The sequence below is a fragment of the Eschscholzia californica genome, unplaced genomic scaffold, assembly GCF_041429995.1.
Source record: "Eschscholzia californica isolate CP2 unplaced genomic scaffold, dmEscCali1.0.p SCAF_1, whole genome shotgun sequence".
Classification (NCBI taxonomy): Eukaryota; Viridiplantae; Streptophyta; class Magnoliopsida; order Ranunculales; family Papaveraceae; genus Eschscholzia; species Eschscholzia californica.
Window position 1 is genome coordinate 3,995,258 of NW_028238198.1, and position 20,830 is coordinate 4,016,087.

At 38.0% G+C, this 20,830-nt stretch overlaps 1 protein-coding gene across 2 annotated transcripts; it reads right to left on the reverse strand.

The window, feature by feature from the left end:
- Positions 1 to 879: 879 nt before the first annotated feature.
- PPC4 (phosphoenolpyruvate carboxylase 4) lies at positions 880 to 20,259 on the reverse strand. Of its 2 annotated transcripts, XM_086637273.1 has the most exons (20): positions 20,173 to 20,259; positions 7,396 to 7,864; positions 7,149 to 7,312; positions 6,871 to 7,063; positions 6,706 to 6,774; positions 6,542 to 6,620; positions 6,377 to 6,453; positions 6,038 to 6,133; positions 5,707 to 5,848; positions 5,338 to 5,469; positions 5,130 to 5,197; positions 4,760 to 5,023; positions 4,534 to 4,659; positions 4,318 to 4,419; positions 4,090 to 4,236; positions 3,792 to 3,890; positions 3,302 to 3,390; positions 2,548 to 2,674; positions 2,249 to 2,455; positions 880 to 2,025 (listed from the first exon to the last, which is right to left on the reverse strand). In XM_086637273.1, exons 2-20 carry the CDS (start codon positions 7,549 to 7,551, stop codon positions 1,201 to 1,203), a joined length of 3,162 nt encoding a protein of 1,053 aa, XP_086493399.1. In that variant the 5' UTR covers positions 7,552 to 7,864; positions 20,173 to 20,259; the 3' UTR covers positions 880 to 1,200. The 2 variants fall into 2 exon arrangements, with proteins under 2 accessions (XP_086493399.1, XP_086493392.1); XM_086637266.1 differs by lacking the exon at positions 20,173 to 20,259 and having other exon boundaries at positions 7,396 to 8,311.
- Positions 20,260 to 20,830: the final 571 nt, after the last annotated feature.

Genomic DNA, 20,830 nt, shown 5'->3' on the forward strand with positions numbered 1-20,830 from the left:
AATTTGGTGAAAAAACCCTAGATATGTTGTCCAATTTCAAAAATGTGAAGATTTAAAACAAAAATTAAGCAAAAAAAAAGATCCATTAATCTATAAAAAAAGATCAAACCAACAATAAGAAATAACCAAATCTCTATATTTGAAAGTGTAAAAAAAAATGTGGATTTTAATTGATCTTAACCTAAACTGATTGGTGATGAATCAAAATGCTATTTGATATTAGAAACAAGTTTTTGGAAGTTGACGACTGTCGGACTCTCCAGTCCGATTTGTTTCGGGCTGGGCCAGTCCGAAACAAAGTTGTGAGCCTCAGACTGGTCTGCCCGAATGGGGGGCGCCTATAGGTGTCGGGTGTTGACTGCTGGTCAAACAGCTATGGGAGGCCCCTATAGCAATTCGGGGAGGCGCCTATAGAGGTGCCCTTATCTCTATAATTGTGCCACCGACCACCGTAGCCAGTGGAATTACATGCAAACAAAATTGTGGTTCTCCGTTCGGAAAGAAAGTTCAAAAGACGACCCCTAGTTTGTTAAAGGTGGCCTATCCCTCTTACCCCGCTGAAGTGAAGCCCAATTTTTCTTTCTAATATATGCTATCATTAGAGATACACAAGAATTAATTACGGATCAATTCAAGATATGACAATTTTTTTTTTCGCTGATCCAGATATAACAACTTATATAAGTTATTTGGTTCAACATTATTGATGGAGCCGGATATTGTAATATAATAGTACATAAGTAAAAACTTTTATCATTCCAATTTTAGAATTATATACTCAAATTTTGAGTTCTTTTACAAAAAATTCTCTTCTATTCAAAATTCGATTCGAGTCTTACGATAATGTGACAACATTTAATTTTAAGATATCTGAAGAAGTAACTCAATATTTTGGATTTCAATTGAGGATCTAAATTATTCACTCCATAATACAAAACTACCCATGTAGAATTTCACACCTAAGTAATTTTTAAGTTCTTAAAGTGTTGCATTGGAAATGTCTTTTGAATTGCAGATCTCAATACCGACATCTAAGAAAAAGATAGGTTCAGTAGGACGTGATGATCTCCGTCTCAATACTAAACGTTACATATATTATATATATAGTAATAATAGAGAGATAGGTATAAAGAGGAAATAGATGCTCTCTTTTGAATCAAAAAATGAGTCTCTTAAAACATTCTCTGATCTTCATCTCAATCAGCCTGTATTTCTCATTCCAGCAGCAATTCCATTGATGGTGATAAGTAATGCATCTCGAAGCTTATGGTTATCGTCGTCATTCCTTAATCTCCTCAGTATCTCAACCTGCAACACATTTATCGGATTCAAGTATGGAAGTCTGCTCTCAATTAGTCTTCTCAAGCTCCGGTTATTTTCCGAAAGTTTTTCATGTCCACTAACCACCAAAACATATTTTCCTGTACTCAGAAGCTCCCTCCTTAGTTGTTCACCCAGTTCTCTTCTACTTTCTGCAACAAGAACTTCATCATAATGTTTTGCAATAGGAATATCGGCTTTTCCAAGAACCATCTCTATAAGATCTATAGTGGATTGAAAAAACGGCCATTCTTTGTACATCGCTTGTAAATCTTCTGTATGTCCCTTTTCACATGCTCCTTTTAACCCTGCACCAACTCCAAGCCAAGCTGGGAGAACAAACCGGGTTTGGGTCCATGCAAATACCCATGGTATGGCTCGAAGATGTCCGATACCAGTTGAGCTCTTTCTTCTTGTGGGTCTACTTCCTATGTTGAGAAATCCAAGCTCTGCTTGAGGAGTAGCTTCGTGAAAGTAGGCGAGGAATTCTGGATTTTCGTAAACAGTACTCCGATAATTGTTACAACTAATTTTCGAGATTTCTTCCATCAGAGTACGCCATTTTTCTTCTCTAGGTGGAAGAGGTGGACGTAAAGTTGCAAGAAGTACAGCAGAGGTGTAAATTTCTAATTGCCTCACGGCTGTTTGTGGTAGCCCGAATTTGGCTTGCACCATTTCACCTTGTTCTGTTGATCGAAGTGTGCCCTGAAAGTTTGAAACAAGTACATATTGTTTCTCAAGGTTAAAGATCAAAACTAAATAAAACCTTTATAGTTAGTATCCATGTAATATGACTCGGACTAGGATACTTGTGTCAAATTATCGGATAGTCTTGTCTAACAATCTACTCCATTTTCGGAAATGAAAAGAAAAACAGTACGACTTGCTTATCAGCAATAAATAGAAGCGTGTTCATAGATTGACGTACCATTACAGACCCTGGTGGTTGGGATTGAATAGCAAGATGTGTTGGACCACCACCACGACCAATGCTTCCTCCACGACCATGGAACAATGTTACCTTAATCCCATACTCGTTACAAGCAGCAACAACATCCTCTTGTGCTTTGTATAATTCCCATGCTGCTGTGAACCGTCCAGCATCTTTACCAGAATCAGAATACCCAACCATGACCTGAGACAGAATGACGGAATTAATCACCACAAGGCTGAAGGCTCATATAACTAAAACAAGAATCATCAAATCATGATATTTTTCGTATATACCTCTTGATGTCCGTTATGGTTTTTTACTATGTGCTCTCTATACCAATCTATAGATAACAACTTCCTGATCACAGCACCAGCTCCTCTCAAGTCTTTCACCGTTTCAAATAGAGGAACAACTCGCAACCTGTTTTCCGACGAACATAACCATTTTCCTTTTTTGTTCAATGGACAAAATAAAATTTTTGATAGAGGAGAATAATGTTGGAATCGGAGCCGATTTTGGATCGGTTCAAGTCATCAAACTCAGAAACGAAGCACACCATTGCGTTCGTCTCGTTGAGCTCTTAAGTTTAGACTCAAGAATCACTCAAATCCGATTCCGGATGAATGAGATACTCAAATCCGATTCCTCTTTCCGATCTTAAATCGATAGTGAGATTCGACTACGAATCATCTGTTCTAGATAACAGACATTATCGGTTAGAAATACGAAAGATATTGAGTTGTTCTATTCCTTAGTTTTTCTCCATTAATTTAGAAAGAAAGTGTTTTTGATTGATTTACAAATAAAATCAAAGTAGTAACCAGTTTCACCAGTGATTCGGTTATAGACTCGCTCAGTCAACTCGTTGAATCGGTACACCGAAACCAACAAATAATAGATGTAAAAACAAGATGAAGGCTTTGTTACTTCACAGTGGGGCGAAAAATATTCTCGCCCGAGAACATTTTCCATCCTATTTAAATACACCACCCTGTAAAGTTACGACGTAGAGAAAGAGACAGACAGAGAGGGAGATAGAAGTCTTACGTTCCACCAGGACACGGCCTACCAATCTCCCCACTAACAGCAAGCCGAGCATCTTTCTGTAAGAGCTCCACAGCCAGAACATCACTTGCCTGTCAATTATGATGTGTTAGCAACTTACATTCATCTATTAGTTCATAGGAACACAATAGTTATGTTTCTGACTCTGAGAGAAGCTGTACATGTTATTCGTCGGGCAACAATGAGGGATGGAGGAGGGTATCGGGATCTGGTCAAATTCTATCTGTTTAGACAACAAGTTTTATCTCGACGGATCCATTAAATTTAGGTGTTTATTCTTGGAATCCACGAGGGGTGAAAAAAATGGTACTAAATCCCAAATTAAATAGCTCACAATATTTGAGTTCTTCATCTCGCAATATAGAATTAGAGTGCATGGTTTTTACGCAAGCTAGTAAGATTGAGTAGCATGTTTGTAACTACTTAAATGGTTGAAATTTTTAATACAACAAAACTCAAAATGTGAACATACACTGGCGGCCATTGAAATCACATAAGCTCCCAGTGAATCACTTCCTAGTTCAGCAGCAACACGGAAGGTGTCTAAGACTTCTTTCACATCAGAAGCAACCTAAAAAATCTCAAAATTAGAATAGAAAAAGAGAAAAAGTACGACATAAGAGAACTGAAAAATAATCCAACTGCATTAGTTTCTGGATTATGATTGATGAACTACTGTACTTGTGGGACCTTGAGAGTTGGCGACATCCGTCCGCTAAAATTCACTTCAGTAATGTTTACTAATTCATTTTTCTTGGAAAAGATTGTACCTCTATTGTTGGAGGAACAAGCGGCCTCTTGCTTTTGAGTTCTCTGGTAAGAAATTCCAACTTTTTTTCTTCATCCCACTCACTGTATACCCCCATATCTAAGTACCTAGTAATTGCATCCAAAGTTTCTGCTTGTCTTCCAGATTCCTGATACAAGGAAAAGTGAATTACGCCAAAAAAAAAATTTGAAACTAATGGCAACTCGAAAGCCACAAGACCCAAATATACCTGGCGCAAATCAAGCTTCATTAATACCATTCCAAAGGTAGCAACCCTTCGGATTAGATCTGCTAGTCTACCATCAGCTAGGGCACCAGATCCACAAGATTGCTGGCAAATATCAAATATGGATATTAATAACATATATCGACAGATACATAATCGCCAAAGAAGTGGATTTTAAGGAACCCCCAGCCCAAAACAAAGAAGTGCATGATATAGTACCAGGGAATCGTAGCATAGAACTAATGGGTCAAGAAGCTGATCCGACGTTTCATAGTATTCCGAAGGATCATGATCGCAAGGTAGATCCTCAAGGAGGAGCTCCAACCTTCTTCGTGTCTTCATAAGCTAAATTCATCAGAAATAGGTACTGTTAGTACTAAAGAGATCACAGATCCTATACGTGGATATGTACACAGCTGGGTAGGCAAAAGACCATTTCACGTACCTTTTCTTTCACATTTGCGAGAAAAACTCTGTAAGGAGCATTTCCAGGTAGTTGAGGCAGGCTTGGCTCTAGAAGCTTCTGAAAGCTGGACCTGCCTATCTGAGATTCTGCAAATAGTTTCCTCTGTGCGAGGAGTTGACTTGAACTGAAAGAACTAGATTTTGGCGTTAGAGGTGACTGAAGGTTGCTGGAAGATAATGAATTGCTCGATGTAGATACTTTTAAATTTCGGACTGTTTTATGAGAATGTTGAGCTGAAGCATCCTAGAAACACAAATTGATAAGCATTTATGTTTAAGTATGATATTTTATAATATAAAGCTGAAAACATGAGTTAGTGGGAGAAAAAGGACCTCTCGAGATGTTTTACCTGACGATTCGTAGATGTGCTATCAGAGCCAGGAAATTCTAGTCTGGGATACTGAGATTCCCCGTCATCTACATGAAGAAACAAAGGTTTTTCAAGAAACTATTATCCGCTTTCCGAATTGAATAACAATACTATTGATTGAAGAAAAAAAAAACCAGTAACAGATATTAAAAACACTACGAAGAACATCAATATGCCGAAAGCATGCCTGTGCAAGAGGGCATATCTGCACCAGCTGGAAGTTGGGTTGGCAAGCCCAAAGCTTGTTGACTGAAGGTCTTAGGTTGACCTCTGTTCATTTGCTCGCTCCAAGCCTCGTGTCTTTGCTGTGATGCAGATTCTGAAACGTTCCACAATTCAATAATTACATAGATCCTGCATAAGTCTTAAAAAGAATTTTGGCAATGGATGTAAGCGAATCCACAAGAATTCATGATATATTCGTCTGCGACATAATTCTTATGCTATTTTGAACTTATAATTCACATGATTTTAGCTGAGCAATTCAAAGAGTTGACTACACCCCCAAAAAATCAGGCCATCATCTATTAACTCAAAGATTGTTACATCCGCAAACCTTTTCGTAGGATCTCTTGTACATGTCTAGCCATAGGACCACTGCACTTGGTCACAGAGAGCTCAAATCTAAGGCTATCAATTTCACGAATGTAGAGATCAATTGCCATCCACCGTGATAGTAGAGATACATCCTTCGTTACCTGTACTCCAACAACACAAGCTGATGAAGTAAGTGTAATGGTCCAAAAATTCCTATAAATTTAAAAAATAAATGAATAACAAAAGTATATCGTATGATTCAAGAAATTAGTTCGCCATTTGCAAAACTACAAGTAAAGCGTAATGATGAAACACCCTGTAGTCTTCCATGGTAATGTTAGAGTACACACCTTTGCTGTTACATTGGGATTTCCATCTCTATCTCCTCCCATCCAAGAGCCAAATTTTATTGGAGTCGCAGTCATTGGAAGTGGTCTTCCTGTGTGCTGAGAGCGACAGAGGGTATACGACGAAGGTTAATAAATGTTACAGGAAAGAATAAACTTTAGTATACATCTATTCTCGATTCCTCGTATCAAGTTTTAGTACCCTATATAGTATCGCTTTCCAACCCACAATGCAGAAATACGTAAAAGTGAATCACACTTAAAGGCACTCTGGATTAAGTCATTGAGTTGGGGCAAATGAACCTGTCTGAAAAGGCAATGTAGTTACGTCTATTTTCGTACCTTCTTAAGAGCATTGCTGACACGACGTAAATAATGAGGCATTGCTCTCCAAAGAGACTGCTCCACAATGTGCAAACCTGAAAAGTAAAAGAACATTCTTCTGACAGTCCGAATTTGAAAACAAGCAAAAGAACAACACCATGTTTTAAATTGTAAGTAACATACCAGCCCTAGCTTCATCCACTGGAGTAGGCTTGTGTCGCCTCAGCTCATCCGTCTGCCATATTGAAGTTATCTCTCTCACCTAACCAAAATGCTAAAAGTTAGACGAACTATAGACATTGTTAACAAGGTTCTCCATTATTTGAAGAAGTATATATATATATTACCAGATCTTCAATCAGCATATCTCGGTCTTCATGGCTAAGATCAGGGCGGTCGTTATATTCCAGAAGATGCTACGTACAAGAATAAGACTCTCTATTAGAACACAATGGAATTTTACGACTGTGGACTACTACATTAAAAAAGATACTCATCACCATAAATCTTACAGCAATTCTGATGTGCTTGTACTGCAACGTACGCCTGTTTATTTGCGTAGGATGCGCAGTTAGAACAATCTCCACTTCCTGCTTGCAGACGGTGTCATAGAGTTGATCTGGTGAAACTCCACCTTGTATCAATTGATTAAATGTGTCATCACAAGACTTTGACAAAAGGGCCATATTCCGTGTCTTTCGTACTCTGTATAGAGAGAAAAAATTTATTGGTAATCGAAAATGTATTGAGACACACCGACACGAGGAGGACGAAGAAATAATTGCGTTACCTGTGGTGCGTCTCAGCGATACCCATTAAATTGAGATAATGGCTAAATGCTCTAGCGAGAGTTAAAGCTTCATCAAGTGACATATTTGATATTTGGGATGCCAACTGCTTCTCAAGGAGCTCGGCCATGTCTTCTATATTTGTCATCCTCATATTACAAGCACTCTAAGTAAAGAAAATCAATACTTATTTAGGTCGAAATCATTTGGGTAATGAAATTAACCTGACGTGAGTATTTTGGTATTTACCTGAGCAAGGACTCTATTTGTTTCAAATTTGTCCATGATTTCATGACCAACTTCTCTTTGAAGAACTTCACTAAGAAGACTACCAAGTAATCTACAATCATCTTCAAAACTTTGAAATGAAATCTCCTCAACAATATCATCTGTTGTATCTGTCATTCTTTTTTCTCTCTACCACAAAACAGAAAAAAAAACTCAAACCACAAAACAGAAAGAGAGAGAGAGAGAGAGGTGCAGAGTGAGAAAGTAAACAAACACTCACAGGCAAAAAGGAAACAGAGAGAGAGTTTGTGGAGAGAGAGTTTGTGGAGAGAGAGAGAGAGAGAGAGAGAGTTCAGGTGTTTTATGTGGTTTTGATTAAAGTCGTGATCCTATACAATAGGAGGGGTTTGAAAACATAAAGAGACAGGGTATTCTTGTGAAAAGGAGTTGGTTAACAGTGATGAGTTCTCCTTTTTAGGTACTGCGGGGCCTAGTTCAACAAAAAAAAAGGTACTGCGGGGCCTAAGTTTATTCTTGAATGGAATTCGATTCTAGGCTTATAGTATATACTATGTATCCCAAGAGATGACTCAAAACTATTTTTGGGTGCATCTAAAGGTGCCATATGTCTTTTTCCTCTTAGCCCATCCCTCTCTTCGTGTTTAGGGTGGGTCTTCGAGGCCCACAAATTGCGATAGTCGGAGGGCTTTCGGACTAGCCTATGTCCGTGTTGTTCAAGTCCACGGGTTCGACCAAGTCCGGATCTTATGTAGAAAGTGGTTTCTAGCGTGTTTCAGTCTTTCACATCACGTAGTTCTGTTCAAGCTTTTTTTTAGGGCCCCGATAGAGTGCTTGCTTAGTTGGTCATTCTTTCTCTCTTTCATACCTCAGATCAGACTTTGGTAAGGTAAACTGTGACTTGAATTCGTCTTCCCGTATATTGAGGTAAGACGGGCTTAAGGGGTCCAGAACATCTTGTCTTGGACAGGTCTTTCGTTGACTTCTTAACTTGGTCAAAGTTCACCATATTTCATATCAACATTTTTGATAGGTAGACATATTTTCTCAAAATGTGCACAAAACATCGTATATTAACTTCACTGTTATGGGGCATTAAGTGGATACCCATATGAAAGCATATGTTATGTGGCATTAGGTGGTAGCCCATAAGAAAACTTATTTCTCGATGACGTGCCTGCAACATGGGAGATCAACATCCACCACTCTCATGCAAGCTTGAAGTCCTAACCATGAGGTGCCTATAGGCATCTTATTTCCCTCCACATTGGCCATGCATGGGAAGGGTTATACATACTGAAGGATATATCCGTCCGGTCTGAAGGGTATATCCGTTCGATCGGAAGGATATATCCGTTCGGTCTGATTTGTCAGTTAGGATATACCCTTCCGAAGGAGTGTCTTTCGACTAAGATGGCAATGCGCTCAATTTGTCAGTTAGGATAGTGATGACCTTATCCGGAAGATCATCTAGTCCGGTCGAATTAGGGATCGTAATACTTAGCTAGAAGCCGCTTACGATCGTCAGGTCACTTCGGTAATCCACGACTAACATAGATCAGATCCTATAATGGGTTACACCAAAGACTGGTGGCTTGATCGGAGAGAGTTGACTAGTGGGATCTTACCTATAGATGGATATGATCCAGTTTGATAGACCCAAAAGGATATAAAGAACCGGGTTCGAAAAGAAAGCCCAGAAAAGCTAGAAAGGGGTCGGCCATGAGATGGTCGACCAGGGACATGGGCCGGTTATATGATGGCCTATCATATACATGGGTTGGACAGACCAAACCCATCAAGGGGGCTGGTCTGACCGACCATATTTAAGGGAAACCCTAGGACTTTTAGTCATAAAGAGTTCTGACTTATCTTTTCTGTGGTCCGGATTAAATTTTAATCTGAATATGATTCTAATTAGGGATTCTCTATATATATAAGGACCATTATAGAACAGAAAAGGTGTGGAATTTTTTCATAGAGAAAATCACTCTTCTACACATCTAATGGAGAGAGAGATTGTAGAGAAAAAAACTCCCAACCTATCTATCTAGTCAAAAGAAGAATAGTTCTTCTTCTCAACCTTCAATGAAGGCCTAGCTGACAATTTAGAGAATCCCTCCCATCTAGGATTCCCAGTCAGAAAGAGTTCTGATTTACCTTTTCTGTGGTCTGGATTAAATCCTAATATGAATGTGATTTTAATTAGTGTTTCTCTATATAAGGACCATGAAAGAACAAAAAAGGTGTGGAATTTTCTCATAGAGAAAATCATCTCTCCCTCTCAGACGGCTAAGTGGAGAGAGATGTATTTTAGAGAAAAGGCTCCCAACCTATCTATCTAGTTAAAAGAAGAAGAATTATTCTTCTCAACCTTCAATTGGTCTTAGCTGACATTAAAGAAGAGAGATTTCAATGGAGGCTTCTAATTAGGGGTCCGAAGTTGGAATCTTGAAAACTAGGGTTGTTCCTGCTTCTATGAAGTTTAACTTTTTGTTCTGCATTGCACCTACGCCCCTTAGGTTCTTATTAAGAAATGTTCGACAGAGAAAAGAATTTCAGATTTGCTATAGACTCTTACGAAGTCTCTTATTTTATAGATTTGAACCTGTTATCTTAAATGTTTATTTTTTTGGGTTTGAACCATCAGTTGGTTATGAGGTAAGCTATGATTTCTGATGGACGGTACAATAGGTACAATATTGAGTTGATTTTCTGTCATCCTTCTTAGGGGATTTTTTGTGACCGTCAAAATGCAGTTTTAGTTCTGCACTTCATGTGTTTGACGAATTGTCCCAATAAATTTTCTCATCAATTTGCCTCTCTCTACTTTTAGGTAAGCTCACCGAAAGTTCACAAGCTTGTGAATGAATTTCCTTTTTTGCATTGATAAGTTATTCAGACATGGTCCGTGAATGAAATTCTTAAACCGTTGATTATTTGTTTGATCCTTTCTGTAATATCGAGATTTAGAAGGAGATGAAAATTAATTACTTAAGCATAACTGATTTTGTAATGGTAAAAGTTTATGTTCATGAGTTATGTATTCTTTTTTTTGTTTAAATGTAGAAGGGTGAATCCATCTTTAGCTCAATTCAATTTGGACAAACTACTTATAGAGTAACTGAATATGTCGTTGCCACAGTTTGTAGCAAGGTTGTAGACTTGGTTGTTGGAGCTTCTCTGCTTTCATTTTTTCTCAAGCTGATTTGAAATAGCTTCTTGCAGTAAATATAGCTTATTGTTTGTCTGAAATGTTGTTTCTTGCTTTAGTATTTTCAATCAAATTTTAATTTTAATTTTAATTTTATAGGATCAGGAAATCCTATCATGTACGTGTGAGATTTTTTTTGAGTAAGCGTTATACTCTCCCTCTCTTTCCCTTTCTCTTATTATGTTTCTTTTTTAGACGCTTCAAATATAGATTGTACTCAAAGTAACTAATTCCTCCACAAAATTTTCTCTCTTTTATATTTCTTGCAGGTAGTAGTACTCTCAACTATTTAGAGTTTGATTCGACAATGGTGTCTTCTTTTGAGGTCCCATAGAAAGACTTCATTTGAAAGGAAGGTGTAAGTTTTATCTTTGCCACTTAGTCCTAACTTTATTATATGGTGGTTGCTTGCTGTGAAAATAATAATAAGAAGATAATGATAATGGTAAAACCAAACTAATGATAACTCTTGCACTGAAATATTAAGAATCAAAGGTGTTTTTATTTATGTGGTGAACAATTATACTCCCTCCGTCCCAAATTAAGAGTCCCATATTGGTAATCCAACTTATTTTCATACTTTTTCTTTTTCCAGATTTACCCTTATTTATTTTTAGTTGGTGAGTCAATCAAATTTGACCATAATAATTAAAAGTAACTAGATTAATAAAAAAGAATGGATTTGTTTATTGGAAAACCCAATTTTTGTATTGGAAAGTGTCAAATGTCTTAATTAGCTTAATTAATACACTACATATTACAATATTTAAGTAAGGGTATTCATGGAAAAGTAAAGGATTTTATATGATATATTAGGAATGCGACTCTTAATTTGGGACATCTAAAAAAGGAATAGTGGACTCTTAATTTGGGACGGAGGGAGTATATAGAGAATTACAATGGAGAAGTTTACATAAGAGAGGGAATTAAAATAAGGAACTATAATTACATGTATGGAAACAACCTAAATCTAATTACAAATAGTAAGGAAGTAAAATCTTTTCTTCATTCTTCTTTCTATGTTGAGATAGTTGATTGGATTTGAGAGGCAATATTGCCAATCGCCTAATTACGTCATTACCCCACCCCGCAAGTTGGAGCGGAGGAAGAAAGCTGAGTCAAGCCTAACTTGAGAAGTAACTTGTGAAACTGGTCAGAACCCAAAGGCTTTGTAAAAATATCAGCCACCTGATCGGTGGTGCGAACATGAGAGATCTGAATAAGACCACTTTCAAGCTTCTCACGAACAAAGTGGCAATCGAGTTCGATATGCTTCGTGCGTTCGTGAAAAACTGGATTGGCAGCTATATGCATAGCCGCCTTATTGTCACAGAAGACCTGAAAGGGTTCTGGAATTGAAATCCGAAGGTCCTGGAAAAGGTATTTCAACCATTGGAGCTCGGCGGTAAGGAAAGCAAGGGCACGATATTCTGCCTCAGCGGATGATCGGGAGACGGTCGGTTGTTTCTTAGATTTCCAAGACAACGGACTCGCACCAAGCATTTTGAAGTAGCCGGTGGTGGAACGGCGTGTAATGGGGCAGCTGGCCCAATCAGAGTCAATAAAACCCGAAAGTGTCAGAGAGCTAGAGGATGAAAGGAGGATCCCATGATCGAGGGTCCCCTTTAAATATCTTAGCACTCGAGTCGCTGCATCCATATGTGTTGAACGGGGATGCTGCATAAATTGACTTAGATAATTCACTGAAAAGACGATATCAGGCCTCGTTACAATGACATAGAGAAGTCGACCAATTAGACGTCAGAAAGAAGTGGGATCGTCTAACGGTGTGCCATCTGTAGGTAACAATTTCAAATGTTGTTCCATAGGAAATAAACTCGGTTTTGCACCGAGAAGTCCAGAATCACGGATAATATCTAAAGTGTATTTCCGTTGACAGAGGAAAATACCCTTAGGGGACCTAGATACTTCTAGGCCTAAAAAATATTGAAGTCGTCCGAGATTTTTAAGAGAAAAACCTTGCTCGAGACGGTGTCGAAGGGAGTCAATTTCCTTGTTGTCATTGCCTGTAATGATGATATCATCTACATAGACAAGAATATAGATAGTAGTCGGACCATTAAAATAACTAAAAAGAGAATGCCCTGACGAAGATTGAGAAAAACCTTCGGCTTTTAAACCAGAGGAAAATTTGGCGAACCATTGCCTAGAAGCTTTTTTCAAACCATATAATGATTTGTTCAAGCGACAAACTCTAGTGTCACCTTTGTTGCTAAAACCTGGAGGAATGGTCATATAGACTTCTTCTTCCAAGTCTCCTTGGAGGAAAGCATTATTGACATCTAACTGATGCAACGACCATCCTTGGATAGACGCAAGGGATAAGAGGACACGAACAGTTACCAATTTGGCAACTGGAGCAAAAGTATCATGATAGTCGACACCTTCAACCTGGGTATACCCTTTGGCGATGAGGCGTGCCTTATAACGTTCGATGGATCCATCCGAACGATATTTAATTTTGTAAACCCACTTACAACCAATGGGTTTCTTGCCAGGTGGCAAGGAAGTCAGAGACCAAGTATTATTAGTCTCGAGGGCTGAAATCTCTTTAGTCATCGCCTCACGCCATTCTGGAGAAGCAGAGGCGATTTTGTAAGATTTGGGTTCTTCCGTGGTGATGACGGAAGTGAGAAAAGCCTTATGAGAAGGACTAAAACGGTCGAAACTTATATAGTCGACCAGTGGATAAGAAGTTTGCGAAGATGTCGTTTCTGAACTAGAAAGAATATAGTCAGCCAAATAAGCAGGAGGATTCCTAACACGAATAGGTCGTGTAGGATTACCAGATTCCTCGACAGGAGAGTCAAGTGGTGAAGTGTCACTAGTGGTAGAAGGTCGGGGAGAAGCCGAAGCAGAAAAGTCTTGAGAAGATGCATTATCCGAAGAAGCTATGGGTACCTCTACAGGAGATGGTGAAGATAAATCCTCGCTGGAATCAGAGGGAGTCAGAGGCCCAACCGAAATAGATGGCGTTGACTCAATAAAAGGTAAACGAGGAGAATCAACCGAAGGCGAGGGAGAAGACTCGACCATCGGTGGAGGTGAAAAAATATTGTGTCGCGACGGAGACTGAAAAATGTCGGGAGAAGGCACATGGTCATCCAAAATATTCAAAGGAGTAAAAAAGTGTGAGTCAGATGGAACATCAGTAACCGACTCAAAAGGAAATTTGTTTTAAAAAAAAAAGGTTACGTTTCGAGAGTCATAGAGAGTTTTAGTCTCTAGGTCATAAATGGTGTAACCCTTCCTTCCATAAGGGTACCCAACAAAGATTCCTGGTTTAGCTCGCATGTCAAATTTATTAGTAGCTTTGACATTATGGGCAAAGCACAGACACCCGAAAACACGGAGGGTCGAGTAGTCTGGTGGAGTATCATATAAGACTTCATAGGGTGACTTAAGTGATAAAATTAGAGTTGGCATCTGATTAATTAAGTAAGTTGCCGTTTTTAGACACTCGCCCCAAAAATTAAGGGGAAGATTAGCTTGAAATCGCAGAGCATGAGCGACATCCAACAAGTGTCTATGTTTGCGTTCAACGACCCCATTTTGTTGTGGAGTATGAACGCAACTGCGTTGGTGGATAATACCATTCGACTGAAACCAAGACTGTAAGTCATTAGTGAGAAATTCAGTTCCATTATCGGAACGAAAAGTCTGAATAGGGCAGGTAGAGGTGGTTGCCGAATCAGAAGAAATGGACTTAATAGTCTCTTGATATTGTTTAATTGTGAAATTGAAGAATATTCTAAGTATTTCTTAGTCTCAGATTTGGACTGCATAAGAAATGTCCAAGTATATCTGGAATAGTCATCAACTAACGTGAGAAAGTATCGTTTATCTGTGAGCGAAGGAACAGGGAAAGGTCCCCAGATGTCAGCCTGAACTAATTGGAAAGGAAAAGTACTAACTGTTGTACTTTTATGAAAAGGCAATTTAGATTGCTTAGCCATAGGGCAAATTGTACAGTCATGCGTGGAGTCGAAGCGAATAAAATCAAATCGTTGAGATAAGTGTTTAAGGCGATTCAAACTTGGATGTCCTAGTCGGCGGTGCCAAATGTCAAGCGACTTGTGTAGAGTAAGTGCTTTAGAGTCACGACGTAAAATATAGAGGTCGCCAACCTCATCAGCCTGCCCAATCAGGCGGGTTGTCAAAACTTCCGTAAAGACACAGTGCGAAGGTGAGAAAGTCGCAAGACAATTTAAAGATTTATATAATTGTCGTACAGAAATCAAATTAAACTTGAAACTAGGAATATGATAAACATTTTCGATATGTAAAGAGTCAGGAAAAATTACTTTACCGATATGTGTAACGGGAAGGGTACTCCCATCAGGAATTTGAACGTAAAGTGATGGAGGAGCAAGTTCGTACGAACTAAAACACTATAATGAAAAGCAGACGTGGTTTGAAGCTCCACTATCGATAATCCACGAAGTAGGGTGAATGGAAAGAATAGTTCCCGAGAAAAGTGTCGTAGCCGTAGGGCTAGGGTCACCAATATCTATACCGGGAGTAAGAATCGATCTCAATAAAGGAGAAGGAATATAAATCATGGGTCGACAAAAATTAGTAGAAAAACTCGAGAGAATAAATTTTAAGAGTCTGCTAAAGAAAAACTAATTATGGGAAATAGGTTGAATAAGTGATAACTCAAGTGTCATTGTCGGTTGAGTCGACAAGTAAGGCATTGTCGAAGAAATGTCAAATATTGACGGAAGAAGCGACAACAAAAATAATATTGTTGTGTTTAAAGTTGACAAGAAAATCATTGTCGAAATGCTAAAATATTTGCTAAGAAATAACAACCAAAATGATGGTGATTCGTCAGACATGATTAAAAGTCGTTTGAGAAAAATAAGATAATCACAGATTTATAAGTCCGGAAATAGGTCAAACAGTGAACATATATAAAAATATAGAAACTGATGAAAGCGACAGTTGTGTTAAAAAACAGAAACTGTGACAAATAAAGTATTGCAACAGTGTTATTCGGGACAGGAAATTCTTAATAGTACCGTCACAAATATGGAAGAGATGTTTTGATCAATTAATGATCGAAAAACAAAGTCTGCAAACGGATGATATGGCCGTGAGAAGGTGGTTGCTTTTGTCAATATGTGTCTTAAACAAGGCAGTAAATGATTTTAATCAAAACATGAAGTAGTTTTAATAATCAAACAGTAAAACATTAATTAGTTTTAAAATCAAAACAGTAAGTGGAACACTATGATTTTAAAATCAAAACAGTAAGTGGGACACTATGATTTTAAAATCAAAACAGTAAGTAGTCAAAACATTATGGTTTTAATCAAAACATGAAGTGGTTTTAATCAAACTGTAAGTGGTTTAAATAGAAGATGATTAGGTTTCCTAGATAGTCTAGTGAGAGAAGATTTTGTGAAGGAAATCTAATTAATAAGAGAGTAAACAACAGAAGCAAAACGGTCTATGGGTGTTGAAACAGTAGTCAGCTTCGTGGTTGCAATGAATCGGTGATTGTAAAAGCAACGATTCTTGCGTAGATGTGGCCGACTGAAATGAGCAAACCCTAGAGGTTGTGCGAAATCGTTTCTTCTCTTGGGAAGAACAAAGTGAGTCGGACCTTATTGGTCGGATTATGCTAAGTGATTCAGGTTTGGTCTGAATGAAAAAAAAAATCGAAATCTTAGACAAAGATTTGGTAATAGTGTCAAAAAAAAAAAATTGTTAGGAAAAGACTGACCTTTAAGTGCAGATAAGAAGCTTAGAGATGTCGAAATGAATTCCCAAATAAGATCGAAGCAACGAAATCCTTATGCTCTGATACCATGTGAAAATAATAATACGAAGATAATGATAATGGTAAAACCAAACTAATGATAACTCTTGCACTGAAATATTAAGAATCAAAGGTGTTTTTATTTATGTGGTGAACAATTATATATAGAGAATTACAATGGAGAAGTTTACATAAGAGAGGGAATTAAAATAAGGAACTATAATTACATGTATGGAAACAACCTAAATCTAATTACAAATAGTAAGGAAGTAAAATCTTTTCTTCATTCTTCTTTCTATGTTGAGATAGTTGATTGGATTTGAGAGGCAATATTGCTAATCGCCTAATTACGTCATTACTTGCATTTCTTTTTGTATGTTTTGATATGTGTTTTAGACTGACATGGATAATGTGTGAATTGTTGTAATACATGTTCGGCAAGCAACGTAATAGGTATTCACCAAAACATTGTGCTTGAAGGAAGAGATTGAAAATTAGAATTCCAAACATCCTTTGTATCAAAAAAGGGAGTAAAGTGAAGGAAAACATTTACTTGCACAAATGTCAAAAACTATTTACTAATTACTCGTTGAAATGTGCATAAATTTATGAAGTTAATAGAAAAATATTTTATGCACAACCACATGTAATATGTTTAACAAAGAGGATCTTTGATAGATGCTCATATCCTTCTCGCTCTCACTCTCCCCTTATTCCCCTTTTTTGTTTATGAAACTCTCTTTCCCGTTCATTTCCTCCCCCCATCATCTTCTTCTCATATCATGGACCTCTCTCGATCTCTCGCGCAGGCATCTCTCTATCTCTATTAATCTCTCACGCACTCTCGATCTCTCAAGCAGGGTTTTCAAGGGTTTTTTTCACTTTCTATGTATGGTTTCCAAGGGTAGCAATTCTAGGTTCGAAATTGCTGATAGTTTTGGCTAAACTTTTTGATAATTGTTGGCGTTACTGTTAGTTACGAAATTGCTGTGAAGAACAAATTTTTTATTTGATCTGTACAAGGGTTAAGTTCTGGCTAATTTTTTGGGTAAGTATAGATGCAAATAGAGTTAAAAACAAAGGTTTTCTCTCTCTCAAATCATATTAGGTGGTTCAGTTTTAGTTTGGTTAAATGCATTTTGTTTTATCAGTTTATGTTACTTATTTATATAGATTATATAGATATTTAATATATAGATTATTCATCTGACAAGTTAAGACATTTTAGAGGCTAGTTACTAGTAATGATATGTGAGTGTTATGGCTTCTCATGACACAGTCATTGTATTTGTTATCATAAACAACTATTTAGAATATTACATAAAATGCCTATAACTACTTCAAGCTCTTTAGTAAAACTAGACTGCAGCTAACCCTGGTAAGGTTTAATCTGTTGGGTTTTACACCCTACTAATGTTTATGGCAGAATCTCAGACATTTCATGTCCAACATTAGTATCCCAGGATCACATGCATAAACTAATGATTAACTAAGTAATTAAGTAAAACTAGTTTGATGATTACCTTAATCGCTAGTTTTCCCTCGAACCCTTCCAATCGCTTTAGAAGACCAAGAGCTCCAATTGTTGCTCCTCTACTTGGGACACAGAATGGACTACTTAATCTCCCACCTTGAAGTTCCGCTGCTACCCCAATGATAGTTTGATACGAAGAACACTTCTTCTTGACTAGTTGATAACTTTTGGGAATTAGCTCACTTTCTCCTCTCTACTTGATGTGGTAGAGTAAGAAAGCTATATAAGAAACTCCACACCTTATTCTCTTCCCTAAGATGCTTTATATATAACCCTAATAAGAATCCACCTCTAATTTGGTTTCCTAAAAGACCCTTTAGAATAAGAGTAAGGAAATTGCCGAAAATAGCAACTAGTTGATATTTTCTCAATTCTTTGAGGAGGTGACGTCCAAACCTAGCCAAAATTGGCAGATTTTATGTTCTTTACTAAAGGAACTGACCCTCCAAAAATCTGCCCAATCTGAGCCCAAAAAGTCCATTTTTGGCTCTATGCCCAAAACCCCTTTTTCGGGCTTTTTTGCTATATATCTTTGCCTAAACTTGTTTTAGGCCTATGAGATATATTTATGGGACACTCCCATCATTATATATCTCACTCCCACTAGTCATATCATCCGATTAAATAGTCATTCTTATGTGTAACCCGTTGTAGGATCCGATCGAAGTTAGCTACGAATTACTTCGTAATTCGACGATCGTAGTTGGTTTCTAGCTAAACACTACGACCCCTAAATCAATCGGACTTAATGATCTTCTTCATCAATTGTCCTATCCGATAAATTATTCGCATTGCAATCTTGGTCGAATGACATCTCCTTCATAATCTTCATGACACAGTCATTGTAACTTTTAGTTTAACTTATGCTCAATGAAGTTGAACATAAGTCGAAGTTTGATCACTGTAGTTTTATCTAAATAATACCTACAGGTTAAATGCAATAGAAACAATATATAGGAAATCTTCCTCAAAATCTCATCGTACAACACAACCCTCCAGGTATTCTTTATACCTTTCTCTCTCTTTCTAACTATTTTCTATCTGATCATCTAGTTCTTATTTATCAAATTGCTAGGGTTTGAGGATTTTTGCTGCTTCTATCGAGTTAGTGGTTCTTAGGGTTTTATCAAGAAAAAATCTCTTAGGATTTTTGGAGGGTTTTTGTTGAGTTAGTAATTCTTAGGATTTTCAAGAATATTGAGAGCAAAAAATGGTTAGAAAGAGAGAGAGACACATAAAATATTGAGGCGTCCTATTCTATCGGATAAGGAATCATAGTCCTTATCGGACTAAGAGTTCCGACCTTCTCGGACCAGAAACCTAGTCCATCTTGGACTAGGATAAGTCCCGGTCTTCTCAGACTTAAAGTCTTAGAAGGCTACAACCTTGACTCTCGGTCGGGTCTTAGGACGCGACCACAAAGTCAAGACGCTTCTCAAGTTAGAGACGTGTCCAGTAGCTGTTGACTAGACGCATCTAGGACGCGTCTGGGAGTCTCTAAAGCATCTCAAACTTCACGTCCGAGATGGCTTTAGACGCGTTTGGAAAGCAGGAAGCGTCCAGCCTTGTGCTGGACGCGTCTGGCTATAGGACATGACACGTTTGGAATGTGCTGTCCATATGGGCCATCCTCTATTCGACCCATGCCGAGACAAGTCTTGGGCTTGCCTGAGACTAGTCTATGGCTTTGACCAAGGTTTGAATTAGGTCTTTTAAGTTTGACTTGGGCCTTGACCCGAGTGGGAGTTTTTCGTCTTTTCTCCCAGTTCCACCCAATTTTCCGAGATTGACCCGGGCCATCCGAGGGCCCAAACGGAGTTTTTCCTAAAATTGATTTTGGAAATCATAAAGGATAAAACCGAAACGTGTCATTAGTCTGAATTTTACGAAAATAGACTTAAGGTCCGAATTTTACGAAAATCATTAATGAGAAAACCGAAACGGTCCTCCAGTCTAACTGGTTATTCTCAACGAGTCAGCAAAAGGGTTTTAGACATCGAGGCAGAAAGTAAATAAACAATCACATGCAAAAAGAAGAGCAAAGGACAGAGAGATAGAGATAGAGTTTGTGGAGAGAGAAAGTTCAGGTGTTTTATGTGGTTTTGATTAAAGTCGTGATCTTATACAATAGGGGGTTTGAAATCATAAACCAGGTCCTGTAGTAAACAGGGTATTCTTGTGAAAAGGAGTTGGTTAACAGTGACAACACGACATCTGAGTTCTCGTTTTTAGGTACTGTGGAGCCTACATTTATTCTTGAATGGAATATGATTCTAGGTTTATAGGACTACCATCCCAAGGAGATGACTCAAAACTATTTTGGGTGCATCTAAAGGTGCCATACGACCATGTCTTTTTGCTCTTAGCCCATCCCTCTCTTGGTGTTCATGGTGGGTCTTCAAGGCCCACATATTGGGATAATCAGAAGGCACTCGGACTAACCTATGTCCGTGTTGTTCAAGTCCACGGGCTCGGCCAAGTCCGGATCTTATGTAGAAAGTTGGTTTCTGGCGTGTTTCAGTCTTTCACGTCAAGTAATTCTATTCAAGCTTCTTTAGGATTCCGATAGATCGTGCTTGCTTAGTTGGTCATTCTTTTCTCTTTTTCATACCTCGGATCAGGCCAGGTCTTTTGTTAGCTAAACTGTGACTTGAATTCGTCTTCCCGTATATTGAGGCAAGACGGGCTTAAGGGGTGCAAAGCATCTTGTCTTCGACATGTCTTTCGTTGACTTCTTAACTTGGTCAAAGTTGATAATATTTCATATCAACATTTTTGGTAGGCAGACAATTTTTCTTTAAAAATGTGCACAAAACAAATATATTAACTTCACTGTTATGAGGCATTAAGTGGTTGTCCATATGAAAGCATATGTTATGGGACATTAGGTGGTAGCTCATAA